The following is a 19,740-nucleotide window of genomic DNA, read 5'->3' as shown; positions in this document are numbered from 1 at the left end:
GCGTCGCTGTCATTGTCAATTTCCATAGTAAAATAAACAGTATTGCAGCTGCAGTTGGAAATAGAATGTCACTTTTATGGTAACATTCCACTTCTAACCGCAGCTGCACTACCGGTACTGAACGCGTCGCTGTCATTGTCAAATTCCATAGTAAAATGAACAGTAATGCAGCTGTCGTTGGAAATGGACTGTCACCTTTATTCATAAAACTTTACGGGCCTGATTTAGTTAAATTACGTATATGTTTTATCCCTTTCTTACAAAAACATAAGTCAAAATGACAGATAAGGACAAACGATTATTAGCAAATTGATATTTGTAGCGTGTTTATGAATAGGGGGGTAAATATATGTAGGTGTAACAAGCGCCTACATTTAACCCACGTGTATCACATAAAAATATTTCGTGGGAAGAAAATAATCATAAAGTAATATTTTCTTGCTTTGCAATGCAATTGTATGATTTCAGTCAGTATATTTATGTACGTATTTTTCCATTAACCCGCTAAATTTAGTATCAATTTGGATTCACAACAAGATACGTAATTAGCTTACGAATATACCATCGTAGTCATTAGGCACTAATGCCCAAACTTTCGGAAACGTTGTTTGAGTTTGTGTTTAACCTAATATGAAACTTACCGAAAAACCACGCGTTCAACCTACAAAATACACTTTGAAACTGCTGATGTCATGTCAGACTAGAACCCGGTTAGTTGTTATTAAAAAAAAATATTTATACAAGCCTAATAAATAATCAACTTTAAGTCGTCTATTTGAGAAGTCGCAACTACTTTTTAACTTGTTCCCCTTGTTATTGTTTTGTGTTCGTTAGTGTTCGTTCGGGAATAGTACATTTCGATGCTAGTGCGGAAGGTATGTCATTACTTCACGAGTACCGAGATATCTTACCTGCGGCTCGTGGCAAGACTCGGGACGAGTGAAGAATGACATTTCCGCACGTGTATCGAACGACGTTTTTTAATACAGTTGCGAAAAAATAAGAAAAACATTGTTAATCGTACACTAAACAAAAGTGGTAACAGTGACAGCTCGGTTAGACGTCGTCTTTAAGTATATTATATCTATGGGCGTTTGGCAGCTATTCCGTTCCATTCAGTCAACTTATTAAGAACGGAATTTTCAATATTGAATATTAAAAAATAAACGTGTTATAATGATGAAGAGGTAAGTAATTAAATATGAAATATGTAATATTTTTCGTATTCTTACATTAACGGTAGGTTTTTATGCTGATTACGACGTTTAAAGGAAACTAATATTAACACTCATCAATAAGTAGTCGTGAATTGGAACAAGTTTAAATTTAAAAAAATTGGAAAAGTAAAAAGCACTAGTTCGAGATAACCAACTTTCCGCACGCTAAACAGCTACGTAAAGTAGCACTTTTTGAGCAACTGTATTAAAAAGTCCTTTTTTAATCGACTTCCAAATCTCAAAGAAGGAGGTTATCAATTCGGTTGTATGTTTTTTTTTATTTTTTTTTTATTTTTTTTTATGTTTGTTACTCCATATCTCCGTCATTACTAAATCGATTTTGAAAATTCTTGTTTTGATTGAATGTATATGCATACAGATTAGTCCCGTTTTTGTCAAAACCCAGTTCTGATGATGGGATCCATGAGGAATCGAGGGAACTTCTCAAATCTTAAAGGCATACATATAGTGATTTTTGGGTTTTTATCAACAAATCAAGTGTATATACACCCAAAAAAGTGACATTTGATGAAGTGGAACTGCTGATGATGATCAGAACGGAACTCTTTAACGACGCATAGTTCACGGTTGGCGATTTGTCCTCTTCTTTACATCAGAAAATCAAGCATTTTCATTAAAAACTGTTGCATTTGATGAAATGGAACTGCTGATGATGATCAGAACAGAACTCTTAAACGACGCATAGTTCACGTTTGGCGATTTTTCCTTTTCGTTATGTTCGTTAAGCAAGTTAAGTTTTTAAGCCACATTTTTGTAAAGCTCGAGTTCTGATGATGAGATCCATAAGGAATCGAGGGAACTCCTCAAATATTAAAGGCATACGTATAGATTTTTTTGTATTTTCATCATAAAATCAAGCATTTACATTAAAAACTGTCGCATTTGATGAAGTGGAACTGCTGATGATGACCAGAACAGAACTCTTCAATGACGCATGGTACACGTTTGGTGATTACGAATTTCGATTTTGACTTGGACTGGGACTCGGACTCATACCCGGATCCGGTTCGGACCCGGACCTGGACTCGGATCCGGATTCGGAACCGGACTCGGACCCGGACTCGGACCCGGACTCGGATCCGGACTCGGACCCGGTCTCGGACCCGGACACGGACCCGGACTCGGACCCGGACTCGGACCCGGACTCGGACCCGGACTCGGACCCGGACTCGGACCTGGACTCGGACCCGGACCTTGACCCAGAAAACCACTATGATACCTTAACTAAATAAACAACTATGATTACCTACCATAAAATTAATGTAGGTATAAAGTACGATGATGCCAATCTTACTAGCCCCTCCCGCTTAAACCTCCGTACACCGCACGGCATGCGCCATTAAGTGGGTTAGGTTAGGTTTGAACTGCGATCCTCACAGAACCGAACAAGGATTAGGTTAGGTTAGAACTGCGAGCCTTACAGAAACGAAATGCTACTTGAAAAGTGGGTTTGATTAGGTTCGAACTTATTAAGGATGCACATCCTCTTTACACTAAAGTGTTATGTCTTTAATATATTCTATGTTGCTATGAAACGTTGTTGATAGACTATTCCTTTTGACTTATCTAAATAAACTATACACGCAAATTCCATTTATTGTTATACTTTAATATGGTAGCGGATCGTGGTTCGAATTAATGTTACGTTATTTGCAATTGTGGTGAAGAAAGCGAAATTCCCAAAAATGCATTCGACTATTTCGTCGGGTATAAAAATTGAGATTGGTCGTCTTGACGGAGCCACAAACTGGCAAACCTGGCGGTATAAGATACAACTGCTGCTAAAAAGTACCCCGGGTACGTTGGAAGCAATACAAGGTACGTTAAAGAAACCTAAAACCCCAGATGAAAAAGCAACATCTGAGGAGAAAACAAAGTATAAAACGGAAATGGAAGCGTTTCAAAAATCAGATAGTCAGGCGCTGCTAATCCTCACGACTAACATGACAGAGGAGACACTACAAAAGGTGATGCGTTGTGAAACAGCTAGCGAGATGTGGAAAGAGCTCCATAGACTCTTTGACGGGGCAAAAGAAGACCGAAGCTACGACCTGTGCATGCGGTTCTTCCGCTACCAGAAGAGTGAAGAGCACGACATGGCTACGCATATTTCAAGTCTTAAAACTCTATGGTATGATCTGAACAAAGAAATTGAGGGAGATAACCTGCCAGAAATGCTATTAATATGCAAAATTTTGGACACACTTCCAGAACAATACTTTAGCTTCAAATCAAGTTGGCTTTTAATGAATAAAAGTGACAGGAACATAGAGAACTTGACTACACAAGTATGCGCACGCGAAAGGTCTCTAAATCAGAAAAGCAGTGAAGAAGCTGGAGGAAGCAACGAACTACTTATGTTACGAGGGAATAAACAGTACGAAAAGAAAAGAAATAAGAAGTTCAAGAAATGCAATTACTGTGGAGAAGGCTTTCACAAAGTCACAGCCTGCAAGAAGTGGATTGCGGATGGTAGACCTCCTAAACCTCCGAAGCAAACCTCTAATATTGCGACATTGACACTGACTGACCTTGCTCTTACCTGCGAAATGAAGAATATGGATCCATACTCGTGGTATGTAGATAATGGCTCGACAAGCCACGTTTCTAACAGAAGAGATATATTTCAAAATTTCGAAAAGTTTGACGAGTCTTCTACTAGAGTATCGACAGCCAGCGGACAGGAGATACAAGCCATAGGAAAAGGCTTAATCCATCTCGAAGCTGACATTAACGGCCACAAAGAGTTAGTAATCCTTTCAAACGTATGGTACATACCAAGCATTAAACGAAACTTATTTTCCGTGCTGTACGCGCAAGATACGCTGAAAAATAGCTGTTTTAAGTCAAATGGCCTGTCTTGTATTTTGAAGAATGATGAAAGAGTGCTATTACTTGGGAACCGAGCTAAGTATGGCGATTTATACAAACTCAACGTCAAGGTATTGATGCCGAAGCTCGAAGTGAACCAATTATCGACACCTCAGAATCTTCAACTCTACCATGAACGCCTGGGACATCAAAACAAGAGACATGTGGCAAAACTGATACACCAAGAGCTTGGAGTAAAGTTAAGCTCAAGTTCATCAGATATGTGTGAAGGCTGTGTTCTTGGAAAGAGCCATAGGCAAAAATTTGGCATGAGACCTAAAGCTACAAAAGCTGGAGAAATTATCAGCACAGACGTATGCGGTCCTTTCCCTTTCTCGATCTCGAAGTGCAGATACTATGTCCTGTTCAAAGACGCTTACTCCAAATATCGTTGGATCTACTTTCTAAAACAGAAGTCTGAAGTGCACGCTCGGATAAAGGATTTTCTTGCTGAAGCGAAAACTTCCGGACACGTAATCCAAGAATTGTTAAGCGATAATGGAGGAGAATTTGACAACGAACAAGTGCGGAATACTTTGAGAAAATACGGAATCAAACAAAGATTCACCATGCCATACACTCCTGAGCAGAATATGTCTACAGAAAGAGAAAATCGCACGGTCGTAGAGATGACAAGGACTCTGATGCACGCCCGCAATAAGATCCCAGAAGGTCTATGGGCTGAAGTAACAAACGCATCGGTGTACATCCTAAACAGGACAGGGCCTACTCCTGTAGAAGGAAAGTCTCCACACGAGCTTTGGTATGGCAAGAAGCCAAGAATTGATCACCTAAAGGTAATAGGATGCGACTGCTACGTCCATATCCCAAAGCAGAAAAGGACTAGTAAGTTGGACAAAAAAGCACAAGCAGGAATACTCATTGGGTATGACGGCGATGAAGGTTATAGAGTTTTTAATATAGAGGAGCTAAAGCTTATCAGATCCCGAGATGTTGTCTTCGACGAAGCACCTCTACCTGAGAAAACCAAGATTGGTAGAAACTTGATAACACCTCAGCCTGAAACAAACACCTATGACTATCCTTTGTATCTTACAGATGCTGAAACTGCTAGCAAGAACAGTCACTCTCGTCGACTTGGAGAGGGTCCCATCGAAGAGGGTTGCCGTGAGGTGAGTTGTGACACTACTGCACCTATAGAGGCAAGCGTAGGAGATGACTTCCGCGAGGTGAGTCACACTGGTGCACCTTTAGAAGCAAGCGTCGAAGATGACTACAGCGAACAATGCCATGCTCATCCACCTTTAGAGGCAAGCGTCATAGAGGATTACGAGTCAATGGAAGATGAAGAGACAACAGATATTGAACCTCCGAAGTGGTTTAGTTTTTATCAATTTCTCAATGAGGCTATATCTATCTCTGAACCCACCTCGTACCAAGACGTCCTAAGAAGTCCTGAAAAAGATAAGTGGATAGAAGCTATGAACAATGAAGTTCAATCCCTACAAGGAAACTAAACCTGGGAATTGACGACTCTACCTAAAAATAGAAAAGCATTAAGATGCAAATGGGTCTTTAAAATCAAAAGAAACCCTGACGGTACAGTCGACAAGTATAAAGCACGATTAGTCGCTGTTGGATATACACAAAAGAAGGGTATCGATTATGACCAAACGTTTAGCCCTGTAGCGAAAATGAGCACAATCCGGATGTTACTTAGTATTGCTGCTAATGAGGGTTTAATACTCAGACAGTTTGACGTCGCTACTGCTTTCCTTTACGGAACTGTCAAGGAAGAAATCTTTATGCGACAGCCAGAGGGATACGACGATGGAACGAATCGAGTATGCAAACTGAAAAGAAGCCTATACGGGTTGAAACAGGCGCCTAAGTGTTGGAACGAGTGCATCCATGACTTTCTTATAGGGTCAGGTTTCATTCAGAGCGAAGCAGACCCTTGTGTCTATGTCAGAGAACGAGGACATAAGAAAATACTGCTCGCACTATATGTAGATGATGGATTATTGGCCGCGTCAGACGCAAAAGAGGCTGATGACTTCATTAACATTGAATTGAAAGGACGTTTTAAAATCACCACGAAGGTACCGTCCTATTTTCTGGGGCTTGAAATAGATCAACACAAAGATGGTACTATAAAAGTCCACCAAACGGCTTACACAAGAAAATTGCTGGAAAAGTATGGGATGAATAACTGTAAGGAGGTTGGAACACCCATTCTAAAGCCTGAAAGAGAAATGGACGATCGTAAAAGTCCTGAACAGTTAGACTTCCCTTACCGGCAAGCCGTTGGGTCATTATCGTACTTAATGGTTGGGACGAGACCGGATATTGCATATGCAGTTGGAGTTGTATCACGGAACCTAGATAAACCTACCTCAAGTAATGTACAACAAGTAAAAAGAATACTTAGATATTTGAAGGGAACTGCTGATACAGGGCTTGAGTATAAGAAAGGTGAAAAGCGTCTGGTGTGCTACAGCGATGCCGATCACGGTGGAGACGAGGCGACGGGATGCTCCACTAGTGGAATAGTATGCCTATATGCTGGTTCAGCAATATCATGGCGCAGTTCGAAGCAAACTGTCGTTGCACTATCATCTACAGAGGCGGAGATAGTAGCGGCCAGTGAAGCCAGCCGTGAGATTGTTTGGCTAAGGAGATTGTTCCAAGACCTGAAAATAAAACTTGATACGCCAATTTTGCGCATTGACAATGAGTCTGCAATCAAGCTTGCTTACAATCCTCCATATGAGCAACACCGAAAGACGAAACACATAAAACTGAAACATTTCTATGTGAGACAGTGTGTATCTGAAAAAGATATAACAATTGAGCAAGTACCGACAGCAGATCAACTTGCCGATATGTTTACGAAACCTCTTTACAAACCAAGACTGGTTAAACTGTGCGAAGCCTTAGGGTTGCCTTCGGCTTGAAAAGAAGAGGGAATATTAAGGATGCACATCCTCTTTACACTAAAGTGTTATGTCTTTAATATATTCTATGTTGCTATGAAACGTTGTTGATAGACTATTCCTTTTGACTTATCTAAATAAACTATACACGCAAATTCCATTTATTGTTATACTTTAATAGAACTGCGATCCGCACAGAACCGAACTGCTATCTAAGGAGTGGGTTAGGTTAGGCTAGAACTACGACCCTCATGGCTCCTCTTCACGATGGGCCAACGCCGGCCACTCCAAGGGACGCATTTATGCGTTAGAGGGAGCAAGTGATATTGCTATCTCATTCTACCGCATGGCTGCGTCCCTTGGAGTGGCCGGCGTTGGCCCATCCTGTAGAGGAGCCATTATACAGAAGCGAAATGCTAGTAGAAAAGTGGGTGGTTTTACCTCCTTTTCTACATAGTGTACCATCTACAATAATCTTTCATCGGCCCCCATGGAAGTCGGTTTTTTTTTCTTAAAAATTATTAATAATACGTCTTTACGACGGCAGTTTCAGGGGCCCATCTAGTAAGCGGCGAGTCACCGCCTGTCTCGATGACGGTGTTTACATTGTTATGGCAGGCGTCCGGACCTCTTTTACAATAACCCAGTCTCATTGTCCACCCAAACATCAATCCATAAACCGGTATACTGTTCACTTCTTCTACAATAGTCCCAATGCCTGCTGCGACCGGTTCACGGGTGTCTATTGTTGCGCCTGTGAACGGGTTCCAGCAGGCGTTCTACATGACATTAAAACTCTCCAAAGGGCCTCTACGTGTTGGATCTATATCCCCACGCAAGCCTATCAAAAGACCGGGATTTATAGGCCCGTGAAGTCCAAAAAAAAAAAAAATTCAATACAATTCTTGTAGAAATAAAGAGGTAGGTTTTGTAAACAACAATTCTTTAAGCTGATTACTACAGTAGCTTTTTTGCCTGTGAAAGATTATGCAACCATTAAGTTATAATTTAAACTGAAACGGGAATTATTCGCGTGCATTTACTTTGGCTGTGACCACGAACACATTCGAAACGTCAGGTCAAATAATAAATCACAAATCATAAATCATTTATCGCTGCAACCGTAAACTCGCGCGATTAAATTACATTTCAGTTTAAAATATGTGTGAAAATCGTGTTAGTATAAATGAATATAGGTACCTCAAAAATTTGCCTTATCAAGCTGGGGCACGTACAAATCGCTATATGACAGGTCAATTACCTAAGTACAACATTTTTATGATTACACAGGCTGAAAGCTTGGCAAACCAACATTTTTTGTGACTTCTTGGTCCGAGCTTAAGATTACTTTCAATGTGATGCAGAGCTTTATGAAGCTTGGGAGCATTTGAACCGTTATATTGGCTCCTCCACACGATGGCCCAGCACTGGACCAGCGAGATTGCCATGCGATGGTTATGGCTCCTCTACACGATGGCCCATACACGGACCAGCGAGATGGTCTTGGCCATGTGATGGTTTAGATCACGCACTATGGAATAGGCCACGTGTGGATGCGTACGCACCATCGCTGGCCGATACCGTGGCCATCGCAATCCCACTGCGCCATAACCCACGCGGGCTCATCTTAGTAGGCTAGTATGATGGGACATCGTGTAGAGAATCCATAAGAAGTTACCTACCTACAAACCACGGATTCCTCCTATTATCCTTCGCATTAAGACTCAGGAAGTACTCCTTGAAGCCGCTGACGTCGTTAGCCTGCGGCTGCACGCTGATGGTGCCTTCCACCGCGCGCTCGTTGCCGTCGGAGACCAGCGAGCGCGCGCTCCACCCGTCGGAGCCCACCCAGGAGAATGAGCCAGTAGCGTTGATGCGCTCCACAGCCCGCATCACGCCGGCCACTTCTTGGTCCGAACCGAATATTATGGCACCTGGGAAGAGAATAAAGAAATTAAAGCATGGAAAGAGTTTGGCCAAGAAAAGTCTGCAGCGATTTTGATAGCCCACGCAGTGCTAGTGTTATTTATACGTCACAATTTCATAGACGTTTGACGTATTTTAAACGTCAAACGTCAACACTTGCACTGCGAGGGCTATCAAAATCGCTGCAGACGTTTCTTGGTCTAATTCTAGGAGAAAAAGCCAGTCTCCATAAAACTCTGCCAGACGTGGCTCACTCCGCGCTCTCGCCGCGTCGCTACAAGTAGGTACATGCGGCCACACCAGTTTTGGTGTCTAGCAGTAGTAGTTGAATGGATGCTTGCGCTTGTATCTCTCGAAATAGACGCGTTTTATTAGAGAGAGAACCTTCTGTACCTAGTACTTTTATTTATTCTGTGACTCTGCGCACTTCATCATTGTAGATTTAATTTTATCGAATTATGGAAGAAACTTTTAAAAGTGCCTCGATAGACTGAAAAAGTAAATAGATCACTGTCCTATAGGGTTTTATCGTTTTGAGGTAGAGAACCCTAAAAATAATGTATTTTTCATAAATAACGTGCAAAATATTTAAATAATTAAATATGTCAAGTGCCAATCAGACTTGTGTAGGAGAATGAGGGGAAATTGATGTATAAATTGGTTTTATGATTAAATGGTTTGATGTTTTTTAGTACGATAGATAATGAAATATTGTTATGATCTTATGTTAGGTGAACGTTACAATAAAATTATTGTATTAATAATAAAACCCATCGATATACCGTCGTATCGATTTAACGTCTTAGAGACTATTCTAAAAATTTTAAAGTTCCTGTGCACTTTAACATTTTGCACTTTTTTAATACTTAGTGAGTTGCTTATTAAACCCTTAAATAGTTCAGTAATCATTGTTTGATCCCCGATTGTAAAATATTTAATTATGAAAACTGTGATCTAATTAGGAGTATTGATTAGGTAAGTACCTAAGAAGATGATCAGGAATTCGTTGCTTTTAAGAGTTATTACACTGATTTACATTAGGTACTTAATTCTAATTACGGGCATTTTCACGTAACTGAACACCTTTAACGGCCGGTTAGCAATCGTTACAAAACTGACGGACAATGTCAAATCCCATACATTTTGTCAGGAATGTAACGGTTAGACGTTACTGAAACACGACTTAAGTCGTGCTTTAAATTAAAGTAGGTACAAGTTAAATGAAAATGCCCTTACAGTAAAGTTTTGTTTGTATGCTGTTCAAAGCGGATCGTCTTCATTTACGAACCTTGCAAACGGACTGCTCTGCAATTATGTACACCATCTGCTTTTGCTACGAGGGATACGTTCAAAATACGGGATTATTTACTGCAAGGCAAACGTCCAAAGCTTGCACAGCTCAAAGGAATAACCCTTTTGCCCACGTCATGTGAATTACGCCAAGCCCCCTGGCTACCTACTTACCTAATAGGTAGGTACAGTCAAGGAATTTAAATTCCGACCCATTTCGTACTTTGTCACAGTGACAACCGTATGAGGTCTCTAGCGGCTTTCATATTGATTGTCACTGTGACAAAGTACGAAATGGGTCGGAATTTAAATTCCTTGACTGTACCTAACCTATATCCCCAGTGGGTTTCTAGTTTAGAAATGAGCTTAGGACTACTATTTTACAAGCTTTTATTTACTTTCACCTGACCGTTGTCTGTCTATCTGTCTGTCTGTCTGTCTGTCTGTAATCAAATCTTGCAAGTTAAATTTGATCCACTTCCCGGTTTCCGATTGAACTGAAATTTGGCATACATACGTAAGTCGGGTGACAATGCAATATTATGGTGTCATCGAGCTGATCTGATGATGGAGACCGGAGGTGGCCATAGGAACTTTGTGATAAAACGACGAAACCTAATTGTGTTTGGGGTTTTAGAATTGTTCGATGACTATTAGTTGCCTGTGGGAAGAAAAATACAGTCAGCGATAAAAGCTTGTACCAAAAATGAAATTTTTGCCAAAAACTTATTATTAAAGAACTTATGAGTTACTAGCAACATAGATGCGTTTGACATTTGATTGGCCAATGATGAGCGACCGTTTGATCGGTATTGGTGTTGCTAGTTTAGACTTCGCTGACTCAATATTACAAAGTTCTAAGTATGTTACATTTTCAAGATAGTTTCAGTTCGATAAAAGTGAAAGTAGGGCCAGCGACTTGTACCTAGTTAAAATTGTAAGTATTGTAAAACTGTACTAGTAATACTCGTAACTTTATAAAATCGGGTCCAAAATAGAAATTGGAAGAATACATAATTAGTTAGAATCTAGTTACTATAGAGAAGTCAAGACATTTTCTGAGGTTTGAAAATACAGGATTTTCAGTACCTACTACTTAGTTGCTGTGACATATGTGGGTAGATTAAGTAATCAGGCGCCGACTGAATGTGGGTAGGTTTATTTTTCTCTCTTTTAATAAATCCTATGCCGAACGGACGTGTTTCCTTGGTGTCATCAGCTCACTCCCTATCCTGGCCTGGAGGCATATTTTTCAGTGGCGACGGGACTGTGATCTACGTGTGGAACATTTTAGTGTTGTGGTTTAGTACATTGCAGTGAATAAAAACAGTAATAATGGCAGTCGGAAAGATAGCACCTTTCGATATGGACAAAGATTGTTGGGACTTATACGTGGAGCGTTTGGAACAATATTTTATAGCGAATACAGTGAGTGAATCGGTTAAAGTGGGTACCTTAATTACGGTGGTAGGCAGGGACGCGTATGAACTTATGGTTAATTTGTGTACGCCGGCCCGCCCGGCAACAAAGACTTTTGATCAGTTGAAGGCCATCATGAAATCGCACTTGCAACCTAAACCTAGTGTATTAGCAGAAAGGTTCAAATTCCGACAACGACGCCAAGCAAGTGATGAAAGCATAGCGGAGTATGTCGCGGCGTTGAAAAAAATGTCAATGACTTGCAATTTTGGCGCGGACTCATTGCAAGACAATTTAAGGGACCAATTTGTTTGCGGTTTATCGAAGGATGTTATACGACAGCGACTATTCGCAGAGGAGGAAATCACGTTCGAGAAAGCATTCAAATTAGCCGTAACGATAGATTCGGCCGAGACGGAATCGGCGGTTATGGAAAAGCGAGTAGACAACCATGGAGGAAGTACGGGTGTCTACCAGGTGGCCTCGAGCTGGGGGCGAGGGAGCCATGGTAACGGTGGAGCCGCCGGGGGACGGAAGGTCACGGGGGCTACGCGAGGCGGGGCAGGCGCCGGGCGCGGCGCGAGCGGCCGCGGCGGACGACACGGGCCGGGCGCCGCGGGCGCCGGTCGGGGGCGCGGCGCGTACGGCAGCGCAGCTGGCTGCAAGACGTGCGGCGGCAGTCATGACTCCAACACGTGAAAATTTAAGGCGTACGTGTGTCGGGTGTGCAACCGAGATGGACATCTGAAGAGGATGTGTCCGAGACTACGCGAGGAACAGCTGTTCGCGTTGTATGACGGAGGCGCGGACGGGCAGGTGGCGTATGACGACAGCGAGGGAAGTGACGAGGTAGTTACCTATAACTATTCTATTGCTTTAAAGGACTTTAGTGCGTATCCGCCATATGTATTATCAATGAAGGTTAACAAAAGAAATATAGATATGGAAATTGATACAGGTAGCTGTATTTCTTGCATTAGTTATGATTGTTACATAAAAACTTTAGGAAATTTTAAATTACAGCCGAGTGATGTCTCAATGCGATATTATACCGGGGAAAGGGTAATACCCGTAGGTAAATTATGCGTGAATGTACAATATGGTAAAGTAAACAAAGAATTAGATCTGTATGTAATTAAAAGGGGCATGACGAGTTTGTTAGGTCGACAATGGATTCATGAACTCGGGGTAACTTTGCCCGTGTCAGTGCCATGTAACAAATTGGACAGGGAAAATATTGGCCAAAAATTTGATGAAAATGTGTTCAGTTCCAGGTTTAAAGAAGTATTTGAAGACGGTTTGGGGCGGTTCACGGACGGCAAGGTCGGCTTCGCACTGTAGACTGGTCATATTTTTCATAAAAACGATTTCGACTGGCAAAGCATATTACTTTTTGGCAACCGGGTTTTTTAACCTAATTAGACCCCGCTGAATCCGAATTTGCCGGTTGCTTGATCGAATTCTTGACCGGAAGTGAGATATTTGACATTAAAGGTCCCTTTTTTTCGTTTTTCGTAAATAACTCTTAAACGGTGGCGCATAGCAAAAAATGTTCTATTACATAAGTAATCTGCATAAAATTACCTACAAGAAACATTTAGTACAATTTTTCGCTAGGATCAATATTCAAAGAGATTTCAAGGCGGGAAATTTAATTATAATCACTTCTAAGGTCCCGTTTTTTAGGTTTTCGTAAATAACTCATAAACGGTGGCCAATATCAAAAAATGTTGTTAGACTTTAATAATCTACACAAAATTTTGAATATAAAAGATTCAGTACACTTTTCGCAGGGATCAATATTTAAAAAGATAATAAAGAGGGAAAGTTAATTATAATAAATTCTAAGGTTCCTTGTTAGGGTTCCGTACCCAAAGGGTAAAACGGGACCCTATTACTAAGACTTCGCTGTCCGTCCGTCCGTCCGTCCGTCCGTCCGTCCGTCCGTCCGTCCGTCTGTCACCAGGCTGTATCTCACGAACCGTGATAGCTAGACAGTTGAAATTTTCACAGATGATGTATTTCTGTTGCCGCTATAACAACAAATACTAAAAACAGAATAAAGTAAAGATTTAAATGGGGCTCCCATACAACAATTTGACGTGATTTTTGACCAAAGTTAAGCAACGTCGGGAGTGGTCAGTACTTGGATGGGTGACCGTTTTTTTTTTGCATTATGGTACGGAACCCTTCGTGCGCGAGTCCGACTCGCACTTGCCCGGTTTATTTTTTATTTTTTCGTTAATAATTTGAAAAGTATGACTCATAGCAAAAAAAATCTTATAGGGTACATCGCCAATTATTAGCCAGTTTTCAATTACTGGCCACCTATACTAAAATGAATTCTGTGTATAGGTGAATAGAACTCATTTTTGTAAGAGGCGGCCAGTTATTGAACGAGTGGGTTGTGGATAAATTTCAGTTACTGGCCATTTTCCTTATACTGAAAATGAGTTTTATTTATCTGTAAATAGAATTCATTTTTGGAATAGGTGGCCAGTAATTGAAAACTGGCTAATAATTGGATTTTCGTACCTTATATACTAAAATGAACTTTGTTCACCTATAAATAGAAATCAAATTAAGTGGCCAGTAATTGGGGGGTGGCTAGTAATTGGCGATGTACCCTACATAAATAATAAACGTAAAATTTCCTACAAAAAACATTTAGAACACTTTTCGCTAGGATCAATATTTAAAAAGACAAAGCAGCGGGTAAGTTCATTATAATCAATTTTAAAGTCCCTTTTTAGTTTTGTGTAAATAACTCGTAAACGGTGTCCCATAGCAAAATAGGTTTTTAATAACAAATTATCTACATAAAATTTCCTCCAAAAAACATCTAGAACACTTTTCTCTAGGATCAATATTTCATGCGATATTAAAGGAAGAAAGTTAATTACAATCAGTTCACAGGTCACTTTTTTTTAGAGCTTCGTAAATAACTTGTAAACGGTGGCCCGTTGCAAAACAATATTCTTCATAAATACTAAACATAAAATTGTCCACAAAAAAGGTTCTGTACACTTTTTCGCTACGATCAATATTCAAAGAGGTATTAAAGGGGGTAAGTTAATTATAATCAATTTTCAGGTCCCTATTTTTAGGTTTTCGTAAATGACTCGTAAAATAAAGCTCATAGCAAAATAAGTTTTTAATGTTCTTGTAAATAAAAGTTAAAATATTTGTTATTAAAAACCTATTTTGCTATGGGACACCGTTTACGAGTTATTTACACAAAACTAAAAAGGGACTTTAAAATTGATTATAATGAACTTACCCGCTGCTTTGTCTTTTTAAATATTGATCCTAGCGAAAAGTGTTCTAAATGTAAATAAATAATCGATATAAAATTTTCTACGAAAAACATATGGAACACTTTTCTCTTTTTAGGGTTCCGTACCTCAAAATGAAAATAAACCGGCTAAGCGCGAGTCGGACTCGCGTTGCAAGGGTTCCGTACATTACCCAATTTTTAACAATGTATTTTGTATATGTGAAACGCGAGTGATTGCCTTTAAAAAACCTGTCGGGATCAGTTCAAAAACTAAGTAATGCCCGACTCGCGCTTGACTGCATAATTCTAATAGGTTTTCCTGTCATCTATAGAGGTTCTATTTTGTATACTATTTCAAAATTTTAGACCCAATAGTTTCGGAGATAAAGCCCCTCCCCCCAAAATAAAACATTAAAATACAAAAAATTACCATCGGGGGGATGGTCTGGTCTTTATCTCCGAAACTAATGGGTCTACATTTTTAAAATAAAATAAAATAAAATAGTTCTTTACCTATATAGACGAAAACCTAAAAATAGGGACCTGGAAATTGAATATAATTAACTTACCCCCTTTAATACCTCTTTAAATATTGATCGTAGCGAAAAAGTGTACAGAACCTTTTTTGTGGACAATTTTATGTTTAGTATTTATGTAGAATATTGTTTTGCAACGGGCCACCGTTTACGAGTTATTTACGAAAAACTAAAAAAAAGTGACCTGTGAACTGATTGTAATTAAATTTCTTCCTTTAATATCGCTTGAAATATTGATCCTAGAGAAAAGTGTTACAGATGTTTTTTGGAGGAAATTTTATGTAGATAATTTGTTATTAAAAACCTATTTTGCTATGGGACACCGTTTACGAGCTATTTACACAAAACTAAAAAGGGACTTTAAAATTGATTATAATTAACTTACCCGCTGCTTTGTCTTTTTAAATATTGATCCTAGCTAAAAGTGTTCTAAATGTTTCTTGTAGGAAATTTTACGTTTATTATTTATGTATAAGACTTTTTTTCATATAAGTCATACTTTTCAAATCATTAACGAAAAAATAAAAACAGGGAACCTTAGAATTTATTATAATTAACTTTCCCTCTTTATTATCTTTTTAAATATTGATCCCTGCGAAAAGTATACTGAAGCTTTTTTATTCAAAATTTTGTGTAGATTATTAAAGTCTAACAACATTTTTTGATATTGGCCACCGTTTATGAGTTATTTACGAAAATCTAAAAAACGGGACCTTAGAAGTGATTATAGTTAAATTTCCCGCGTTGAAATCTCTTTGAATATTGATCCTAGCGAAAAATTGTACTGAATCTTTCTTGTAGGCAATTTTATGTAGATTACTTATGTAATAGAACATTTTTTGCTATGCGCCACCGTTTAAGAGTTATTTACGAAAAACGAAAAAAAGGGACCTTTAATGTCAAATATCTCACTTCCGGTCAAGATTTCGATCGAGCAACCGGCAAATTCGGATTCAGCAGGGTCTAATTAGGTTAAAAAACCCGGTTGCCAAAAAGTAATATGATTTGCCAGTCGCATCAAGAAGGAGAGCGATTTTGAATCTTTTTGTCTAGTCTACTGCGCGAGGGGGCGCGTCCGGTGTTCCTGCGCGCGCGCCCGCTGCCGTACGCGCTGCGCGAGCCGGTGGAGCGCGCGCTCGATCAGCTGGTGCGCGACGGCATCATCACGCACGTGCCCACCTCCGACTGGGCCACGCCAGTCGTACCGGTAATGAAAAAAGATGGGACTATTCGTTTGTGTGACGATTTCAAATTGACACTAAATAAATGTTTGCAAGTGGATCATTTTCCAGTACCTCGAGTAGATGATTTGTTGACAAAATTGCATAAGGGGGATAAATTTTCGAAAATTGACTTATCGCAAGCGTACGCGCAATTCGAATTAGACGACTCAAAACAATACACCGTAATCAATACCCACAAAGGCTTGTTTATGTATAATCGTTTAATTTATGGCTTATCTTCTAGCCCCGGTATATTTCAAAGGAAGCTAGAGCAGTTGTTTGCGGACTTGCCGACAGTAGGCGTTTTCTTGGATGACATTATTATAACTGGTTCCGACGATCGGGCTCACTTAGAAACCCTCACAGAGGTATTTGAGAGGTTACGGAAATATGGGTTAAAGGTAAAAAAAGAAAAATGCACTTTTTTTGCGCCGTCAGTGACGTATTTAGGTTTTGTCATTAGCAAAAAAGGTGTGCACACGTGTCCTGAGAAAATAACGGCCATTAAAGAAGTAGGGGAACCAAGTAATGTGTCGGAACTTCGCTCGTTTTTAGGTCTCATTATGTATTATGCCAAATTTGTACCTAACGTGAGTACTATTTTAGCACCACTATACAGGCTTTTACAAAAAAATGTTAATTTTGCATGGGACGAAAATTGTAGGTCAGCGTTCAACAAAATCAAACAAATGTTAATTTCAAGTCCCATTTTAGCTCATTACTCGCCACATTTGGGCATAGTTCTTACCACAGATGCTAGCAGCGTAGGGGTAGGCGCGGTTATCTCCCATTTGACGCCAGAGGGCGAGCGGCCGATTGCGTATGCATCACCGGTATTGAATTCGGCGGAGAAGGCGTATTCCCAGATTGAACGCGAAGCTTTGTCAATAATATATGGTATTAAAAAATTCCATCAATATCTCTATGGTAGAAGGTTCACATTAAGAACTGATCATAAACCTTTAGTCTCCATTTTTGGCGATAAGTCAGGCATACCGGTAATGGCAGCGAGTAGGATGCAGCGTTGGGCGGTCATCCTCGCGGGTTACGACGACATCGAATACGTGCGTAGCGAGAAAAACGCGGCCGACGCACTATCTCGTTTGCCAGTAGGATTACGTTCCGAACAGGAAAACGATAAAGGTAATACACGCGAAATCACTTACTTGAATTTTGTTCAAAATTTCATGCCAATTACAAGGAAGACTTTGTGTCAAGAAATTAGTAAGGACGACGTTCTTAGGAAAGTAATGTTGTTTATACAATCCGGTTGGCCAACAGTTTGTAACGATGAACAGATTAAACCTTATTTTTCACGACGCAACGAATTATACATCGATGCAGGATGTATAGTATGGGGTTATAGATTAGTTATTCCAAAAAAATTGCAGGATTCGTTGTTGAAAGAGGTGCACAGCGGACACATGGGGATAGTTAAGATGAAGAGTATCGCGCGGAGCATTGTGTGGTGGCCGGGCATCGATGCGGCAATTGAAAGCGTTGTAAAGCGTGTACCGCGTGTACAGCAGAGACTCAGAGAGTACGTCTCCGGCTAGGGCGGTGCCACAACCCTGGCCATACGAGTCAGAGGTTTGGTCACGACTTCATCTCGATTTCATGGGTCCTATTCAAGGTGCCTCATTTTTGGTGTTAATAATTGATTCGACCTCGAAATGGATTGAAGTTTTTAAAATGTATAAAACTACTGCCGCTGAAGTTATTCGCGTGTTACGGGAAACATTTGCGCGTTTTGGGCTACCAAAAGAGATTGTATCAGATAACGGGCCCCCGTTTTCTAGTAAGGAGTATGAGCGTTTTATGACTTTTAACGGTGTTAAAATGACATTTGCACCAGTATACCATCCCTCGTCGAATGGGGCCGCAGAGGGGGCAGTTAAACTGTGCAAACGAGTAGTTCGGAAAGCTTTGCGCGACGGCGTTGATGTAGACGCAGCGTTACAGTCATATTTATTGTCTTACCGAAATGTAGACCACAGTACAACCGGTATGTCACCAGCGGTTCTTTTACAGCGTAGGACATTAAGGTCTCGTCTTGATCTATTGAAATGTAGGAGGCAAGTAGAAGAGAAGGTTATTCAGAGTCAACGTAAACAAGTCGAGTATGCGGGAGGTACGTCTAGACAGTTCGATATCGGAGAGAAGGTGTGGGCACGTAATTATACAGGAGGGGAAAAATGGATAGGAGGGAAAATTGAACAAAAAGTAGGATCTCGCAACTATATTGTAGGTAGGGAAAATGGTCCACCCATCAAACGACATATCGATCAGCTCAAAACTAAGTGGGCTAGCACGATTGATGTGTCAGTACCAAACTCTCCGATTGCGGTAGAACCACCAAACGAATTCCCTACAGGTACGACGGCGGGAGGGGTACCAGAACCGGTAACAAGCAATTCGGAGTTAAGGGCCGTGAATGCTCCACCGTTGCCGGTTGCACCGGCCGCGCCCCCTACATTGCCGGTTCCCGTGGAGGGCCCCAAACCGATCCGCAGTAGGAAACCCGTTAAAAGGTACGGGTTCGACTTCGATTAGTGTTTAATGATTTAATCCCTATTAAGCTATGTACGAATAACTGTAAATATAGATTTAGTGGGGGGGGTGTGACATATGTGGGTAGATTAAGTAATCAGGCGCCGACTGAATGTGGGTAGGTTTATTTTTCTCTCTTTTAATAAATCCTATGCCGAACGGACGTGTTTCCTTGGTGTCATCAGCTCACTCCCTATCCTGGCCTGGAGGCATATTTTTCAGTTGCCAGGGCGATAATTGGGACAGGATCAAAGCCAGAAAATACCTGTTTCCGCCGAGGGGAGAGCTTTTCTCAAACAATGTGAGGAAATAAAATAAAAATACGTTGACAAAAAACGTGGATGATTTTTATTAGCCGCTTGCTTGGTTTATATATTGTTACACAGGGCGTAAATAAATTGTAACTGCCGAATCATTTATGTTACGGTGCGAGTTAGACAAAAGTGTTTGCTTTCTAACTGAAAGGCGACCTAAATTGTATTTTATTAAAAAAATGCAACAAAAATCTTAAAA

At 40.4% G+C, this 19,740-nt stretch overlaps 2 protein-coding genes across 2 annotated transcripts in view; one reads left to right on the top strand and one right to left on the bottom strand.

Annotated features, from left to right (window-relative positions):
* The window catches only part of LOC134670351 (metabotropic glutamate receptor 2-like), a 274,915-nt gene that overhangs the window by 56,604 nt on the left and 198,571 nt on the right, over positions 1-19,740 (bottom strand). Inside the window, exon 6 of the mRNA XM_063528169.1 lies at positions 8,689-8,940. Coding sequence (XP_063384239.1) covers positions 8,689-8,940 — 252 coding nt within the window. The remainder of the gene's footprint in view (positions 1-8,688; positions 8,941-19,740) is intronic.
* LOC134670347 (nucleolin-like) lies at positions 11,453-12,520 on the top strand. Its single transcript, XM_063528162.1, has one exon. It carries the CDS (start codon positions 11,558-11,560, stop codon positions 12,338-12,340), a length of 783 nt encoding a protein of 260 aa, XP_063384232.1. The 5' UTR covers positions 11,453-11,557; the 3' UTR covers positions 12,341-12,520.

This window comes from Cydia fagiglandana, chromosome 13, assembly GCF_963556715.1.
Source record: "Cydia fagiglandana chromosome 13, ilCydFagi1.1, whole genome shotgun sequence".
NCBI classification, from domain to species: Eukaryota; Metazoa; Arthropoda; class Insecta; order Lepidoptera; family Tortricidae; genus Cydia; species Cydia fagiglandana.
This window is presented reverse-complemented; position numbering and strand designations above follow the sequence as displayed.